This window comes from Dryobates pubescens, chromosome 30, assembly GCF_014839835.1.
Source record: "Dryobates pubescens isolate bDryPub1 chromosome 30, bDryPub1.pri, whole genome shotgun sequence".
Classification (NCBI taxonomy): Eukaryota; Metazoa; Chordata; class Aves; order Piciformes; family Picidae; genus Dryobates; species Dryobates pubescens.
In genome coordinates this window covers 3,384,870-3,401,478 of record NC_071641.1, presented here as the reverse complement: position 1 = coordinate 3,401,478, position 16,609 = coordinate 3,384,870, and the positions used below count along the sequence as shown (strand labels likewise).

General features: G+C 40.9%; 1 protein-coding gene across 2 annotated transcripts in view; it reads right to left on the bottom strand.

Moving 5' to 3' along the window:
* Positions 1–1,976: 1,976 nt before the first annotated feature.
* The window catches only part of ABRAXAS2 (abraxas 2, BRISC complex subunit), a 21,293-nt gene continuing 6,660 nt past the window's right edge, over positions 1,977–16,609 (bottom strand). The window contains exons 4-10 of one of the 2 annotated variants that reach the window (XM_054174735.1): positions 15,526–15,592; positions 13,105–13,295; positions 11,816–11,935; positions 11,091–11,175; positions 8,916–9,030; positions 3,720–4,217; positions 1,977–2,969 (exon numbers count right to left, since the gene is read on the bottom strand). In XM_054174735.1, coding sequence (XP_054030710.1) covers positions 3,751–4,217; positions 8,916–9,030; positions 11,091–11,175; positions 11,816–11,935; positions 13,105–13,295; positions 15,526–15,592 — 1,045 coding nt within the window. In that variant the 3' untranslated portion in view covers positions 1,977–2,969; positions 3,720–3,750. Of the gene's footprint in view, positions 2,970–3,105; positions 4,218–8,915; positions 9,031–11,090; positions 11,176–11,815; positions 11,936–13,104; positions 13,296–15,525; positions 15,593–16,609 lie in introns of those variants that run through there. The other variant, XM_054174734.1, reaches the window with a different exon arrangement.

Here is a 16,609-nt window from a genome sequence, read left to right as displayed (position 1 = left end):
CCTTGTGTTACTCAGCAGCATTTCTCATGCTTTCTCAGAGCATACAAGGTCCATAATAAAGATCACCACCACCTCCTGCACAAAGGCAATAATGCAGCTTCTGCATTGTGAGTAAACATCCATACTTTCAGTGACCACTTGTATGGTGTTTGAGACCCTTAGGTGGTAGAGCAATATTGGAAGTGTCTCCAACACATTAGGAAGCATGGTGCAAGAGACAGACTGTGAAGACAGAATGTGGGAGGACTTACCCAATATTTAATTAGTAGCTTGGGAATCAAGACTCCCACCCTCAGCTCAGTGGCTGATGCACACTGGTACTCATTGGAAATTCAGCTTGCTGTTCCTTCAAGTCTTCAGGCTGTATTAAATTTAACATCACTACGTTAAGAGTTATTCTTAGTAAGTGACAGCTGGTTTAATAAACTCAAAGTCAGCAAAGCATTAATCTTTCTGCACACCAAAGCCTTGTATTATTTCACTGTGTGACAGCCAGCAGGATGAATGGTCCAGATCTCTGAGGGCTCCAAGAAACTAAAGGGTGAGAGGTTTGATTGCCAGATGGAATCTGGTCCAAAATAAAAGGTTATCTTGTCAGTTCACTGCTGGTTGAAGTTGAGGGATCATGATCCTGCTCATGCTCCTTTTTCTGGATGTTCAATGAGCAGCTGGGTTTGGGTTCCCATTATACATTCCCACTCTTTTGAGGTCTCCCCAAAAGTGGGCTGCCTTATCCCCAAGCTGCCCAATTCCTACCCAGTTCCTTCATGACTCTTTACACCTCTGCCGCATTTCCAAACAAGGATCACAACAAAACCTCAGCAATGTTCAGCTAACCAGTATACAACAGATCTCCCCTCCCTTCACCAACTCCTAGGAGCTTTGTGGGTCCAACTGGTGCTCCAAGCACCCAGAATCCTTTCCCCTTCACACCTGCAGAGTCTTGTGTTCAGGCTTTGGCATCATCTCCAAACTGATAGTGAGGACAGGAGAAAAAACAAACCAACAAACAAACAAAAAGCCACCAACAAAACCCAAACACAGCAAAACCAAAACACCACCAAGAAAAAACACCACCAACATAGATCTATCCTTCTAACCTACTTTTCCAATCTCCCTGCTAGGTGAGGAAAGATCTCAGCAGATCTCAGGATCTACTGCTTGCCTAACCCTCCATGCATTGTTAGGGAAATACATTTGGGATGGAAGGTTTCTGTAGGGGAGGGGGTAGAAAAAAATCAAAGTAAATTCAGAAATAAAGGAAACAGCAAGTCAAGATTTTTCACAACAATAAACCAGACAAACATTTCACTGCAACAGAGGAACTCCAGCATTCTGAACCAGTTTTAAGTAGCTCTTCCTTGGTGCCACCTACCTGTTAGTGACAGGATATTGCTACAGGTCTTGCTGCTGGGTTTTGCGCTCTTGAAATCAAAAGAAACTCTTCCGAAGTCAGATGCAGAAACTTGGTACTTCATGGGTGGGAAACGCCAGTTTTCTCTAGGATTAATGCTGCTCCCTGTTGCCTTCAGACTGACCACAGCCAAACACCATTATTTTTAACAGCAGTCCAGTGAAAACTGCAAAGTCCATTCATGTGTGTTTTTACCAGAATGTTGCATGAATTTTAAAGAAATTAACTAAAACTACAGCCTTTGTTGTGAATAAGCAACGGCGTTAAATAAAAGTACCTGCAGAGAGGCACTGAGTAGAGGACTCTACTACATACTTGTTCCACCTCCAAACACCTACAGGTAAGTAAAAACAAGCAGAACTTCAGATGTTAATAAAATATTCCAGAACTTGAGGCTTTTTGTACCACCATGACCCTAGGATGCATGGCAGGCACAGAGGGTATAGTGCTACCCTCTCCCCCTTTCCACTGAATCCCTACAGACAGACTGGATTGATCCAGCCTCGTCAATTCTGAGCCGTGTTTCTGGCAAGTGGAACCTGACAAATATTAAAGTTACAGGATTAAGTAAGATTTTATTGTCCCATTTAACTGCTGTGTCAGAGATGTACATTTTGCAGGTTTCTGTGCAGAATAAAACCAAACCCGTTTGTTGCCACCTTGTCAGTCCCGATTTCAATACACACAAGTCTCTGGGCCTGACCCACAGGTGCCTGCAGAGAGCCTGCAATAACACAACAGCATGGTCTCTGTTAAGTGGATTGCACCACTCCAAGACAAAAAATGCACCCAGTTAAGGCTAATGAGAATAATGTAAAAGAGTTAAACCAGACCACTGGCTGTTTAAAGGTGGAATCACTCACCAGAAGAGTGGTGACTTCAATATCCTCTTTTTTTCCCCAGTCATTTTGCTCGAGGAGAGGCTATGAACAGACTTTTGCCTACACAGACAATACAGACTGACATTTTAGTCTTTTGTAAATCAGGTATATTTAAATTAAGTGACTGCTTTGTTCTCCTGGGTGTAAACTGAAGAAGTGGTTATTTACACCTCCAAGCCATAAATGCTTAAGATAACCTCATCCTAAAAGGGGCATTTTCTCATTTACAGATCAGGGATAAAGTCCAGTAAGACAAACTTCTCAGTGGCACAGTTTCACATATTTTGGGCAACGTTAACATACAAGCAGGATTTAAATAAAAATAAGTGCATCTGAACATGAAATTCTCTAAATATACCACATTTCATTTGTCCCAAACAACAATCTGCTGACAAGGAGTTCAAATTCAAATTAAAATAATCATTTACACATTTCACCCAGAGAAAAAAGAGGTAATAAACCCAGGGGACTCTCCAAATAATCTTCTCCTACCTTCTCCCCTGTTTATTACATAACAGAGTAACTCATCTAGAAGTGTACATCCAAGACTCAGATGCAAATAAACCAAGAAGCAGTCTCTGACGCTTGTAATTTGCAGGCTCCAAAGTCCAATGGTGACGGGATTTACTACTTCTGGCAGTCATTAACTCCTGTATGTGCACTTTGTACTGATGCTAAAATAACAAATGAGACAGTAAACGAGGCTAGTGTGGCATAAAGTCATTGTAAACCCAGTGAAACCGGAATAACTCTATTTATGACATTCACTTGGATGATTTACCAGCCATCCCCCCACCCCACACACACACACCCCCCTTACAGAAAGAAAGGCAACCATCATTTCAAAGTGAAACACACATTCTGCTAGTTAAGAACCAAGCTGAAACAAACCCCTTCTCTGTTCAAAGAGCATGCCCATAGAAGAAGGTAGACCACATCTGCTCCCATCAGGCTTCTCAGGACTATCAAAATCTCTCTGCTTGCAACGGCCAGCTTGGCTTATCATAGAAAGCTATTCTGAAGGCGGCTGAGAAGATTTATTTCCCTTTCAAAAAATTAAAATTCAAGGCATGATAGTGCAAGAGGTAAGTTTTGATTCGAGAACATTATTTTGTTGACTAACTGTGCTTAGTTTTCACTACATCCCAATTTATTGTCATAAAGAAAATACGGCAACAAAAGCTACAAGATCTCTATAAACTTCATCTTGCCTAAGCTTACCAGTACATCCATCAACCTCATCGGTATTAGTACAACTTGATTATCCTAATGATTCCATTATAAAACTTGCAAAATGTATCACGGGGGGATAAACCATCTAGTGCAAGTCTTCTACGTTTCTGTGTGCACAGTAATCCTGTGTAGTTCGTTTCCTCCAGGTTAAATCCCCAAAATCTCTGTGACAATTAAGAAAACAAACCAACCAGTGTCACGTGGATGTCTTCTCCCCCGCCATCAAATCTGAGAAGTTTGAGTGTTCCTGGAATCTCCACCAGGATGTGCTGAAGGTCGTGAATCCCTTGTCTGTGAGTATTCACTGTCAGATGACTCTGTAGGTTCAAGCAAGTTTTCATAATCACTGTCTTCTGATTCATCAACATTGTCACCAACCGCTCTTTGGGAAGATGGCATGGGTGCTCCATTACCAGAATATTTCAATCCTACGTTTGTGGAAACATAACTGGAAGAGCCTACTGCTTGAGGTCGAGGCATAAAAATGTTGCTTTCCAGGAGACTGTGACCAACAGTACTTTCTTGACTGGTTGCATTAAAATCAGAATATGGAGGGGGAGGATCAGAGACATCTGAATCTTCAAGCGTGCAGCCTTCCACAGCAAACCCAGTGTAGGACATTCGTGGAACAAACATAGGTTCCAAGTTATCTGTTGGCATCTGCCTGCTTAAAATTGCCTGCTGCATTCCTAAAAGGCAAAGAACATTGGTGTGTTTAATGCTCTCTTTGCAATCTACTTTACACAACCTAGCTCTAATGCACCCCACCCAGCTCTCAGCTGTCCTCTCTTCCCTCTTTCTGGTTGTTACTAAATGTCCATCACTTTCAGACTCCAGCACTGGGTCTCTCCTTCTCAGACTCCACTACTCCTCTTTGGCAAACCTATCTTCTGTATCAATTCATAGAATCATGGAATGGTTTGGGTTAGAAGAGACCTTAAAGTTCAAACCCCTTCCACTAGGCCAAGTTGCTCAAGGCCTCATCCAATCTGATCTTCAACACCTCCAGAGGGGGCATCAGGCATCCATGACCTCCTTTTGAAACCTGTTTCAGTATCTCACCACTCTTACTGTAAAGAATTTCTTTCTAACAACCAGTCTAAATCTGCCCTCCTCAAGCTTCAATCCATTGCCCCTTATCCTATCACTGAAAGCCCTTGTAAAAAGTCCCTCCCCAGCTTTCTTGCAGGCCCCCATACTCTCTCCAGAGCCTTCTCTTCTCCAGGCTGAACAACCCCAACTCTCGCAGCCTGTCCCCATGGGGAAGGTGCTTCAGCCATCTAATCATCTTTGCAGCCCTCCTGATGACTATGTAAGACACTATCCCCCACCCATGTTGTCAAATCTTACATCCTACTCCAAGTTACACAAAGAACACATTTAGCAGTGCATTCTGAAACTTGTTGGTGCACATGATTGTGCCTGGTGAAGCACTGGAACAGGTTGCCAGAGAACCTGTGGATGCCCCATCCTTGAAAGTGTTCAAAGCCAGGCTAGATGAGGCTTTGAGCAACCTGGCCTAGTAGAAGGTGTCCCTGCCCATGGGAGCGGGGTTGGAACTAGACAATCTTCAAGGTCCCTTCCACCCCAAACCATTCTATCATTTCACAGCATCCCCACATTTCAGAACAAGCAGGCAGTGACATAAGCACTATAAGGCTTTTGAAAAGCTAAAGAACAATTAAAACAGTTTACAGCCACATTGGAAAGACACATCAAGATTAAGCTCCCACAGCAACACAACAGAACTATGCTCACATTAGCAACCTAAATGATGGAACTGAATCAGCACAAGGTTATTAAAATTGCAGAGGGTACTCTGCTAGTAATAGCTGCAAGTATAACAGGATATCAGAACAGGAATTTGAAAGTGATCTTAAATGAGATTGTTTGGAAAGTAATTTCAGGAAGATGCACAGGAATAATGAATACACAAAGTGCAAAATGAGAGTTACATCCTGCTGCAGAAAAGAAACACAGGTTTGCTCCTGGTTTAGAATCATACAATTGTTTGGGCTGGAAAAGACCTTTAAGAGCAAGTCCGGTCATTAATCCACCACTACACCATCTCCCGAAGTTCTACAGCTCCATGTCTTTCAAATCCTTCCAGAGATTGGGGACTCCACCACTTCCCTGGGCAGCCTGTTCCAGGGCTTGACAATCTTTTGGGGGACAAAATTTTTCCCAATATCCAACCTAATTTAATTTTTGTAAATGATAAATATCAACATGTATTAAGTGTGCTCAGCTGTTGAGAAACGGGTCAGTACATTTCAGTAGGTACTGCAGCAGGCAAGACTGCAACTAGAATGCTGGAGCTAATTTTGAATAGCATGGTTTGAGAAATAAACTGGGGAGACTCTACAAAAGGAAGTTACTCATCAGAGGTCTGGATATCAGGACCAAAGAGAAAAGTCTGCAGTAATGGGGATAATTAGAGAAGACTGAGGGACCAAGTTTCAGTCTTCCAATGTATGCAAGAGGCTGCTGTGGAAAGCTAAAAGAGAAGGCAGCTTAAATTAGAGTAGTACACATCACAAGAAACTTCCTTGGAAGAAGGTTTGTTAAGCACTGGGAGGACTAAAGTTTTTGACTGTTTTTTAATTGGTTAAATGCCTAATGTCTGTCAGAATTGACACTGGTATATAAAAAGCTGCCTTGCAGCTAGGTGATAGACAAAATAGTATCAGCTCTACTTAAGGTGGCACCATGCTTCTGGAAAAGGCAAAACTCAAGGCTGGAGAGTTCTTTTAATCAAGTCAGTGTCTTCAAGAATAAAAAGAGCATATTCCCTCAAGTGACTACGTAACAGCGCTCCAGTTTTTGCTCCATAATAGAAGAACTGTGGGGGGCTTGTTCCTGTGACCTGGGAAGTCACAGCACTTGCTATGCCCTAGAACATGCTACTACATGGACAAAATCATTTGAGTGATCTGGCAAGTCTCAACTGACTTTTGTGCCAGAGTGTTTAAGTCATAACCTGTTAACCAAAAATTTATCAGAGTGACAAGCTTTCACACAACACTACCACAGGAATTTGATTCAAATGCTCCCACTTTCTCCAGCTCAGGCAATATTTAACTGGAACCTTTAACTCAGTAAACCCAAGGAAATTCTCCCAATGCTGAGAGAGAGAGAGAACAGAAGGCCACTTCAGTATTTAGCTACTCACATCTAAAAATATTTCAGAGATACAAGCTGCATGTTTTCTTGTTTCAGCCCTCTCACATGATTATCTGCTCTGGCATAAATTTTCAGTCCAGCATTTGCATCTCACTGGTAGTATCTAGAGGCTAGCACTGACTGCTCTTCCTCCTCCTCCCCCCCCATCTCTTGCCATATGGGCTGGGATCAGCTCCAGTCACACTAAATACCCATCTCTAGTTCTCCCTAACATGCATAGTAGCAGCTCCCTGGCTGTTTCATCTGTAGCCAAGCAGGAAAAAGCAGTGACTCATGACATTTGCATCTCTCAAATGGCCTCTGACTGATGATGGCTTTTCAACTGATTTTTGAGATTCAGAGAGAAGAACCTGGGCTGAGAGATCAAACTTTGCATTGAAGCGCTCATGTGACAGCAGTAAAATGCTGCCTGGTGAAAATAATACCCAGTCATAGCAGCAAAGGAGTCTGTTGGACAGCTTGGGGTGTTAACCCATCTAAGCCAGCATTAGGTAACAGGATGCACAAATAATAAAACCCCACCATGTAGCTAAAACTACAAAATTTGGTCATTTGCTTATTTCAAGGCATGGCAAAAAGAGACAGTGTTTGCTGAAAAATATAACCTGCTTATAAATTATGTATCACTGTAAATGTTTTAAAATCATGCTTCCCATTTGCCTGTTCTCTGCTCCTAATCTCTACCTTTAGCCTTCCCTTCCACTCATGAATTCGTTTAGATGAGCAATGTCTCCTTGGAAAGGTCCAAGCCTTTCACAAAAGCCATTGACTGCCAAGTACAAGACTCCTGAAGCCACATTCAAATTTTAGGAAGGAGGGACAGTGTGGCATCCAGCCAAGTAGGCTCACCCAATAGATCTCACTGATTCAGAAAGTTATGGAGCAGCAAAAGGAGATGAACATACACCTATTGCTGGCTAGTAGGGAAAGCCAGCAAAAAAGTGTATGTTTACCTTCTTTTGCTGGCTTTTCAGCTAGTCTTAAATATGCACTATGAAAATTTGTACTTTTAACACAGAATGAAGAATCAACCCTAATAAAACATGGATTGTTTAATGGGACTTGTTCACACCATCAAATCTTAAACCAAAATAACAGAATACTAATAGAGGTCTTAAAAACAGAGCAGCAGTGTAATTTCTTCATTCAGAGCTTCTCTAGAGAGAGAAGACCATCATGCTTCTATCACCCTTCAAAAAATATCAAAGAATAAACTAGTTCACCTTCCCCTAAAATTAATCCCCCAACACACTGCAAGAAGGACAAAATTTCAGTAACTTCATGGAATTAAAATTAATAGATTGAAATTCCTATCAGCAATGTTATGGCACTTGACATAGGAAGGCAAGTTCCAACAATATTCTGCATTTAGATAGTTTCTTTCACTTTCTAGCAGGTACTCCTGAAGATAGGAATGACTACAAAATGGACTTTTGGGAAGGTTTAGCTTGACATTGAAAAGTGTTTTTCAATGCTAATCATGTTCACCACTAAGTCAGCAAATAACACTGAAACTGCTGACTAAAGTCAGATTCAGTCAGTACAAAGCAGGAGGAGGATAAAAACGTAAATGGTCTCCTCTAAATCGGTGGTGAAAAACACTCATTAAAACTACAAGGTCAGAAGTCATTTAGACAACACTTGGGATGCTCTGCATCAATGTTCATCACTTAAGCACTCATTTGCCTTCACCCAGTTTGTTTGGTGCCCAGTAATTTAACTGAACTTAATCAGTGCCGAGCTCATATCTGGGGGTGGGGCTGGGGAGTGGGAAAGTGAACGAAGCTTTCAAAAGAACATCAACAGTTACTGGCCCATACATGCAATAGCCTGTTTCTATGTAATCCTGGAGAAGGAGTCTCTCCAGTGCTTAGATTTGCTTTTCCATTCCTGGCTTCGCTCTACTTTTCCTTTCCTACAACCAATCTTTTCCTGTTATCATTTCCAGAGCTGACTTTCTCCTCCTTTCTCCACAGCTTTGGCTCTCTTGTGTTTCAAGTTTGCTAACAGTGAGTAACTCCTACAGACACATCACAGTTCAGGTATTATTCAATGTTAAATCCATCACATACCCTTCCCAATGTGATTTATTTTTCTTTTGCTTTGAGCTATCAGGAATACAACTCAAAATAATTCCGCAACATGTTTTGTCCCTACAGCATCTGCTTCTGAAACAACAACAAAAACATCAAAAGGCAACTTACTTATTTCTTGCTCTTTCTCACTTTTCTTTTGTGCGATTTGCCTTCTTAACTTGTTTACATCAGCTTGAAAAGATTCAACAACACGCTCACTTTTTTCTACATCTATACATACTGCCTAGGAGAAAAACAGAGGATATGCCAAGAGGCTGCAAAAATACATGAAGAACTTTCATGACAACATTAATAAAGCTACTACCAGACAAGAAATCATTAAAAGCACAAATCCAAGAGCAGGAGTTAACTAAATCAGAGCACAATATTCAATCTGAAGATCGCTTTCCTTATTGGCTTTTGCCAACTCCCAACTGATGCATGATATTCCCAAATAATTAATCCATTTCAGGAAAATTTGTATTAAGATCCAAAGTTAGTTCTTCCTAGCTGGTAGAAGAAATTTGCCTTTTTACAACATTAGCATAACAACAATGCTATAGTAGCATGCTTTTAAAGCGTAGCATAGAGGTGCATGTTTTTCATACTAGACCAAATTGGTCTTGCCAGGTAATAACTGGGGTATGAAACCTCAAACTGAGGTATGAAATTCAAATTTAGGATCCCAAGCTGATCTCCTAAGTGATACCTTTAGTAAATAAACAAGCCCTGTGGATTTTTCAACAAGATTCCCCTATACTGGTTAGGAAATGAATGTGAAATTTTCATAGAAGGATCAAAGTTGAGAATTAGTTCTGGATAATTTGATGGGTTGGGGGGGTTTGTTTTGGTTTGTTTTTAAGCTGAACATGTTACACTGGATATTGTTTACTTCTTCAGGAATTAAGTGTTGGTCCTTAAAGGCGATGAGTTCTGAGGAGTACTCAGCTCTAAAAGCACTGATGTTTGTTAAACAAGTCATTAGTTATTGTCTCTTCCCCAAGAAGTTATACTATTACTGATCTGACCTAGAGAGTTGAAAAACATTTGACTATGCTTTCAGTTATCTACTTTTTAGAAGTTTAAAGCCTCCCAACTAACTGATGAATAACACAAATACGTCTCAGCCATTTTAATAGAAAATTTCTTCTCAGTCCTGTAACATTCTCTGTGCAACAGTCATTTTAAAGATAAAAGCTCCTCAAGTTAGCTAACACCCAAGTACTTTTAAGCTCTGTAGATGACATACAGCAGTATGGTTTACATGGTGAAATAAAACAAAATCATGGTTTTAACAGGTAGGAAGACAACTCCCTAGTGATGTTACATTTTCCGGTTTTCCAGGCAATGATTCAAACAAGAACAAGAGCACAAAAGGATATACATGCTCCTGGCAAAGACAGTGTTACAGAGTAATACCATTAGCTAATGGGAGAGACCTCTGGAAATAAATTTACACATCTCCTGAACTGGAGCTGAAATGAAGCTGTCTGCCTTCTCAATGTAAGTTACCCTTCTTACAAGGCAGGTTAGGAAACAGCAGCTTCCGCTGAGAAACAGCCGCTCTCCTGTGAGAGCAGGGTCACGGCATGGCTGGAGCAATTGCTGCCTCGTTCTCTGCTCTGTGCCAGCCAGCAGGAGCAGACACAAAATCCCTCCAGGGCAGATGTAATGGGAAAGTCTGGAAATAAGCTGTGACTACAGCACAATTAGCAGATGTGTGCGCTCCCGAGGCAGCACAGCTCTGCTGCTCTTCACACAGGACAAGCTGTGAACTGACAAGCTTACATTTAGTAGATTTGACACTCAAGGCACTTTCAGATGCTTTGCCACATTTGGAGCAGGATTCACTCATGCTCCACACAAAGCATTCACAAGTTTTAACTAACAGATGGAGCTCTTTGCTGCATGCTACACACCAAGAGCCAGGAGTCATTTTTAAACTCACAGAGGAAAGCCTTTAAACCTGTGCAAATCCCTACAGCCTTCAGCAAGGCTTTTCTTCAACACATACGCTTAAAAATAGCTAATGTCTCCCAGAAATCACTAAGTGTTAAATCATTTTAACTTCCAAGAGAGAAAGAACTGATGATGTTTGTATCAACCCCTTTTACAGCATCCACAGCAAATGCACACACTAAACAGAAACTGACACATTTCACTATTAAAATCAAACTTATTTTCCTACAGTTCATAAATTGTTTCAGCTCTAAAAATCTCCAAGTCCTCAGCTCGTGGTTTAACCAAAAGACAAACATAAGATGCCACAACAAATACTTATCAATACTCAGTAAAGGAAGTTACCTGTACTTTTTCCTGAAGTGCATTGTAAACCTGATATATAGCCCTGATGTCCTTCATCACTCCATCTTTGTCAAAAAAATCAGTACTAAAAGAAATAAACCCAGAAATCATTAGTTAGGAAAGACAACACAAGTTCCTAGCTCATGCTGTCTTGCAATTGCTGTTAAACAAATATCACTGTATTTCAAGAATGGATTTCAATTTTTTATGGCTAAAATCACATCATACTCTCAAGAACCAACATCTGCACAGCAGCATAATCAATACCAAAATTCTTTCTGGAACTATGAAGTTCCACTTGACCAAGATTAAAACAGTGCAGAAATTTTAAGCTTGTATCATTTCATTAAGAGCCAGAAGAGCTACTCTGTGTTTCTCAAGTAATTTTAATTAAATGCTGTAAAAAGAACCACACATCCACACTTCCAAGTCAGAATTCAAGTCCTAAATCAAGCTTCCACACAGAATTCCTTTCGGAGGGTGGGTGGAAATCAAGTAAGAAGCTTCCAGCCACAAAGTCCACAGCACCAACTGGCCACATCAACTCTATTCTTCTCATTAGTGCACCTTCTTCTGGAAGATTCTATTTGAAGCACAGTAGGAACTGACCATTTTCCTCCAGAACTACTTTTTTCCTGCTTGAAATGCACATTTGTAGTATTCTTTGGAAGGTACAGAATGCAGAGTTTGATAACTACGCTTCATTGCAAAGGAAATATCCTTACCCATGTTCCTTAATAACTTTGGCATAATTCTGAGAAGTATTTGGCACTGAAGAAACTTTGTATTCCTGTTGACTAGTGTTGCCTAGATTGGGAATAGTAAGTGACACCCTTTGATTATACCTGTGGAGAAAGTTCAGAAAGACTTCTTAATTCACAGTCAAAAGATTATTTACAGTAGCTTTGATCACAACACATCATCATGCGCTGAACAGAACCATGAGTTGAACATATCATCAAGCATGAACACAGTTTTAAAGCTTCTGAATTAAGTTTATTATAAAAGCTGCTAAATATTAAAAGTTGTGTTTAAAATACATGATCAAGCCCACTCTTGACATGAGCCCTGTACCACTTAAAACGTTTTAATTGTGTATTCAAACTACCAGGAACGGTGAAGCTTATCAATATCTAAAAGGTGGAGAGCAAGAGGATGAGGCCAGACTCTTTTCACTGGTGCCCAGTGACAGGACAAGGGAAAATGGGCATAAACTGGAACACAGGAGGTTCCATTTCAATAGGAGGAAAAACTGTTTCCTGTGATGGTGCCAGAGGACTGGAGCCAGCTGCCCAGAGAGGTTGCAGAGTCTCCTTCTCTGGAGAGATTCCAAAGCTGTCTGGTGATCCTGAGCAGCTTGCTCTGGGTGACCCTGCTTTAGCAGTGTGGTTGGACTAGCTGATCTCCAGAGGCCCCTTCTAATCCCCACCATTCTATGAAAGTAGCTACATTCAGGTCTTTACATGAAACACAGTACTGATGTGTTGTTGGCTGTTAAAGACTGAAAAGAACTTTGCTCACCCTCAAACTTTAACTGATAAATTGCTTGCATAGGAAAAAAAACAAACAACTGTCCTCACTAACAAACTTACATCATGACATCATCTGACAAACAGCAAACCTTCACAGAATCACAGAATGGGTTGGATTGGAAGGGACCTTAAAGATCATCTAGCTCAAACCTCCACCCTACCCTCCACCCCCCACCATGGGCAGGGACACCTTCTAAACATCTAGACCAGGTTGCTCAAGGTCTTGTCCAACCTGACCTTGAACACCTCCAGGAAGGGGGTATGACTGTACAAACTTGGTGGTGGAGTCACCATCACTGGAGGTGTTTAGGAGACTTGATAGGGTGCTTGGTTGCATGGTTTAGTTGATTAGGTGGTGTTGGATGATGGGTTGGACGCGATGATCTTGAAGGTCTCTTCCAACCTGGTTTATTCTATTCTATAAAGAACAGCAATAGGCAGAACAGAAAATGAGGACTGGTTGATACACAGAGGTTGCTTACCTTCGGTTTGGTCTAAAAAGCACATATTCTAAAGCATGTGTGGAGTTATTTGCAGTGGAAATGAAGCTGAAGAGGAGGAAGACAAGATCAGGCACTCCAAGGATGTGTGTCAGCTGTTTGTGAATAATGTGTTCTCTGTATGACATTTGCTGCTGAGTGTTTCTCCTAAATCTGTACCATCCAATAACGTTCTGTAATCAAAGTACAGCAGAAAACAAAAACATACCCAAAGTATTAACCAAGGGATACAGATTTACCTTCTGGTAAGAAAGCTGCTAAAACTGGTATTACCTGAAGTAGCTTGATTACAACAAAAATCAGACTAAGTTACTAGGGCCTTGCATCTCAAAGTAGTAACATCCTGTTCCAACATGGCTATTAACTGATAAACCTCACTGTGTTAGACTCCTGCATGTCCCCAGTAGCATTCAAGGTCCCACTTCCAATACAACTCAAATGCCTAACCTTAGCAGCAAACCTTGGAGCATCTGCAAATTATTACACTTCATCTGTTTTCAAACAGCAAGTGTGGGGTTTATTCAGCCTGAATATTTCAACTAACTCTTTATTTGTATTCAATGGGACAGAGCAGAACAGAACGATATGAGTCCTCTATTAATTAAAACTGGAAGCATTGTCTTCAACTTTTCATAGTGGATCTATACAATTAGTTACTGTGATAAAATGTACTTATTTGCTAACAAAACAACACAAGACTGTCTTGATTCCCAGACAGCACTCTTTTTTTTGACATTATGACAATTAGCCATTAAATCTGTGGTGCTTTAGTCACACCACATTTCCATTACCTGTGGTGAGAAGGCGGGGGGGGGGGGGGGGGGGGAGGCAAAAAAACCAACACAACAAAAACCCCACAACCAAAACATACAACACAAACCAAAGCAGAAATTAAACCTTGCCAGAAGCTCCTTGAAGAGCAGGTCTTAACAAAATAGAATTTAACTGACATCTAATGAGAGACAAGCATTTTTAAATGATGGGTTTTGCCTTATCTCCTGAAAGGGGAACTTAATACCCTCTATAGTGTTCTAGAGTAGAGTTGTGGGGTTACAAAATTCAGGATCTGAGACTGGAAACTTCAGCAGCAGCATGGAGATGCACATGTCTGTATATAAACATACACACAAAAAACCTATGCACTAAGCATAAATACACTGGTATGCACAGAGGAGCCTGCTGTGAGAAGATTTGCTGGAAGAAACAGACAAGAAAAGCACACTGCAGTGTTGCAGAAGTTGCACAGATTTAGGATGTGCTTCCCTAAGATCCCTCCTCAACTGTTAAGTAAAAGTCCACAGTTCAGGTGGGTGACATGAACAGAAAATCATGAGTACACATTCAATTAACAACTGAGCAAGTGCCATTACACACTTTGCATGATAATGATCAAGTCACACACTCAGCATTGTTACTCAGACTAGAGTAACAAAAAGTTACACCTGAGCCACCTGGAGAGGACAGAAATCCCAACAGGTCCAGTCCTGGCAGTGAGTTCTGCCACCAGTGAAATTCAAGTGGCAGCTCTACAAGCAGCTGGAACAATGTTGGTTTGCTGCTGCTTTATAAAAGACATTGATTCATTCTTGTTTTAACCACCCTTACCTTGTATTAGCTGTGGCACTGCCCAGACCTGGTAAGCCAAATTCAGATACCACTGACTCTATTCTGCTAGGTCTAACAAGGTCTACTGCTGCCACAAACTGAACCATGCAGTTCAGTCATCCATCCTTTTGCCAGAGCAAGCTGGCAGGTGGATTCGCATCCCTACCTATAGAACCACATCTTCAGCTCTGCTCTCTGATGCCTCAGATTCATGGGAACTTCTGAATTAATAATGGGATACTCAGAAAGACAGTGCACTGCAAGTATGGTTTGAAACACTTAAAAATGGTTTGATTCTTCTCCAAATATCACTGAAATTTAACACCAGCTGTGCCACTAATAACATACTCATGAGAAAGCTGAAACAACATCTGGCATAACTGATAGAACAGTTCTTCCAGTTTAAAACTGACAGGGCAAAATTGCAGTTACAAGACTGTGTTATTACGACTCCTAAACAAACTCTTTAGAACAGATTTTCAGATCAGCTGCATTGTTGTGGGCTTCAGCAGCAGAGCACACTTAGAAATTGCAGTGTGTTAACACCAGACCTTCACTTTCAGAGGTCTAAACTTAAAACCTTTGCCTCCCCCCCAGAGAAATCAGACACTGCCCCAAATTTAACTTAAGTACCACAAATCCACCTGCTTCTGTACAGGATAAACCATGGGTCAAAATAAACCATTAGGCCTGTGAATGAAAATATTTCTCCCAGTTAACTACCTTTGCTTGCTTTCCAAACCCACTCCAATCATAGGCTCTAATGACTACAATAGGAGGAAAAGATAGAAAACTTACTTTTCTTTGGTCTTTAAGAATCCTGTCCAAACTCTCCTCATTAACCTTGCCTGCATAGTCATAAAAGCTTGAACCAAAAAGGGAGAGAAAGGTACGTACAGAGTTTACACACACACAGTATACTTACAGCAAATAATACTTTGAGTGTTCTTCAAATACATGGCATTCTATACAGTACTAAGAAACTCCTAGGGCTTTACCTTTATCAACATAGGTTTCATACCACTTAGGGATATCCAACTTGGGTGCCATATAGAGCACAGTTAAAGCCTAGGTTTGACTGCCCAGCTAATAGAGGCAGTTGCTTACAGACAAAGGTGCAGAGCATTTAAATTAGATGTGTAAGGCTAGCTGGTGCCAAAACTCTAACCTCTTTCAAACCCCTGGTAATGAAATACAAAATGTCTGTAATTATTAGTATTACAATGATTTACACATATTACTTTGATGCCTGGTACTTCCCTGGCAGTGTGCACAGACATGGACTGTGTAATTCTATTTTACCAGCATTTTGTAAAACCCTGCCCTGATAATAAGAGGCCTACCTGCCAAAGAAGAAAGGAAAGCAAGGCCATTTTACATGCAACTACAAATCAACTTCTTGAGCTCCAGTCCTGCAATTAAGCTCACGTGACTGGACCCTTGAAGCCAAAATAGTTAAGTTGAGGTCTGCAAGAATTCAAAGCATCATGGTCTTTCACATGGCTCTGCCTACAGAGCTGAGGCCCAAACCCTGATATATTGTTACTTTGAGAATAAGCCTGCTAAATCAATCACACTTCATGGCAAAAGGAAAAACGTTTGAAAATAGAGTCCTTCTTAACTGCCAAGCCCTTAGTCTCTTTCAAGAGCTGCTACCACTAACACCTAAAGCAGTGCAGGAGAACACTCTGGTTTAGAGCTCTATGATGACAACTCTTGTGGAGGGGTAAAAATAACACACAACAGAAAATCCCAAGCTTAGTACTTGTTTGGTAAATAAAGCTGGAAATAAAACACATTTCCAGATGCAAGTTATTGTGAATACTAAGACTACAATTAGTTAACAATTTGAGAGACTATGTAATTTTTGCATAACGTTGTC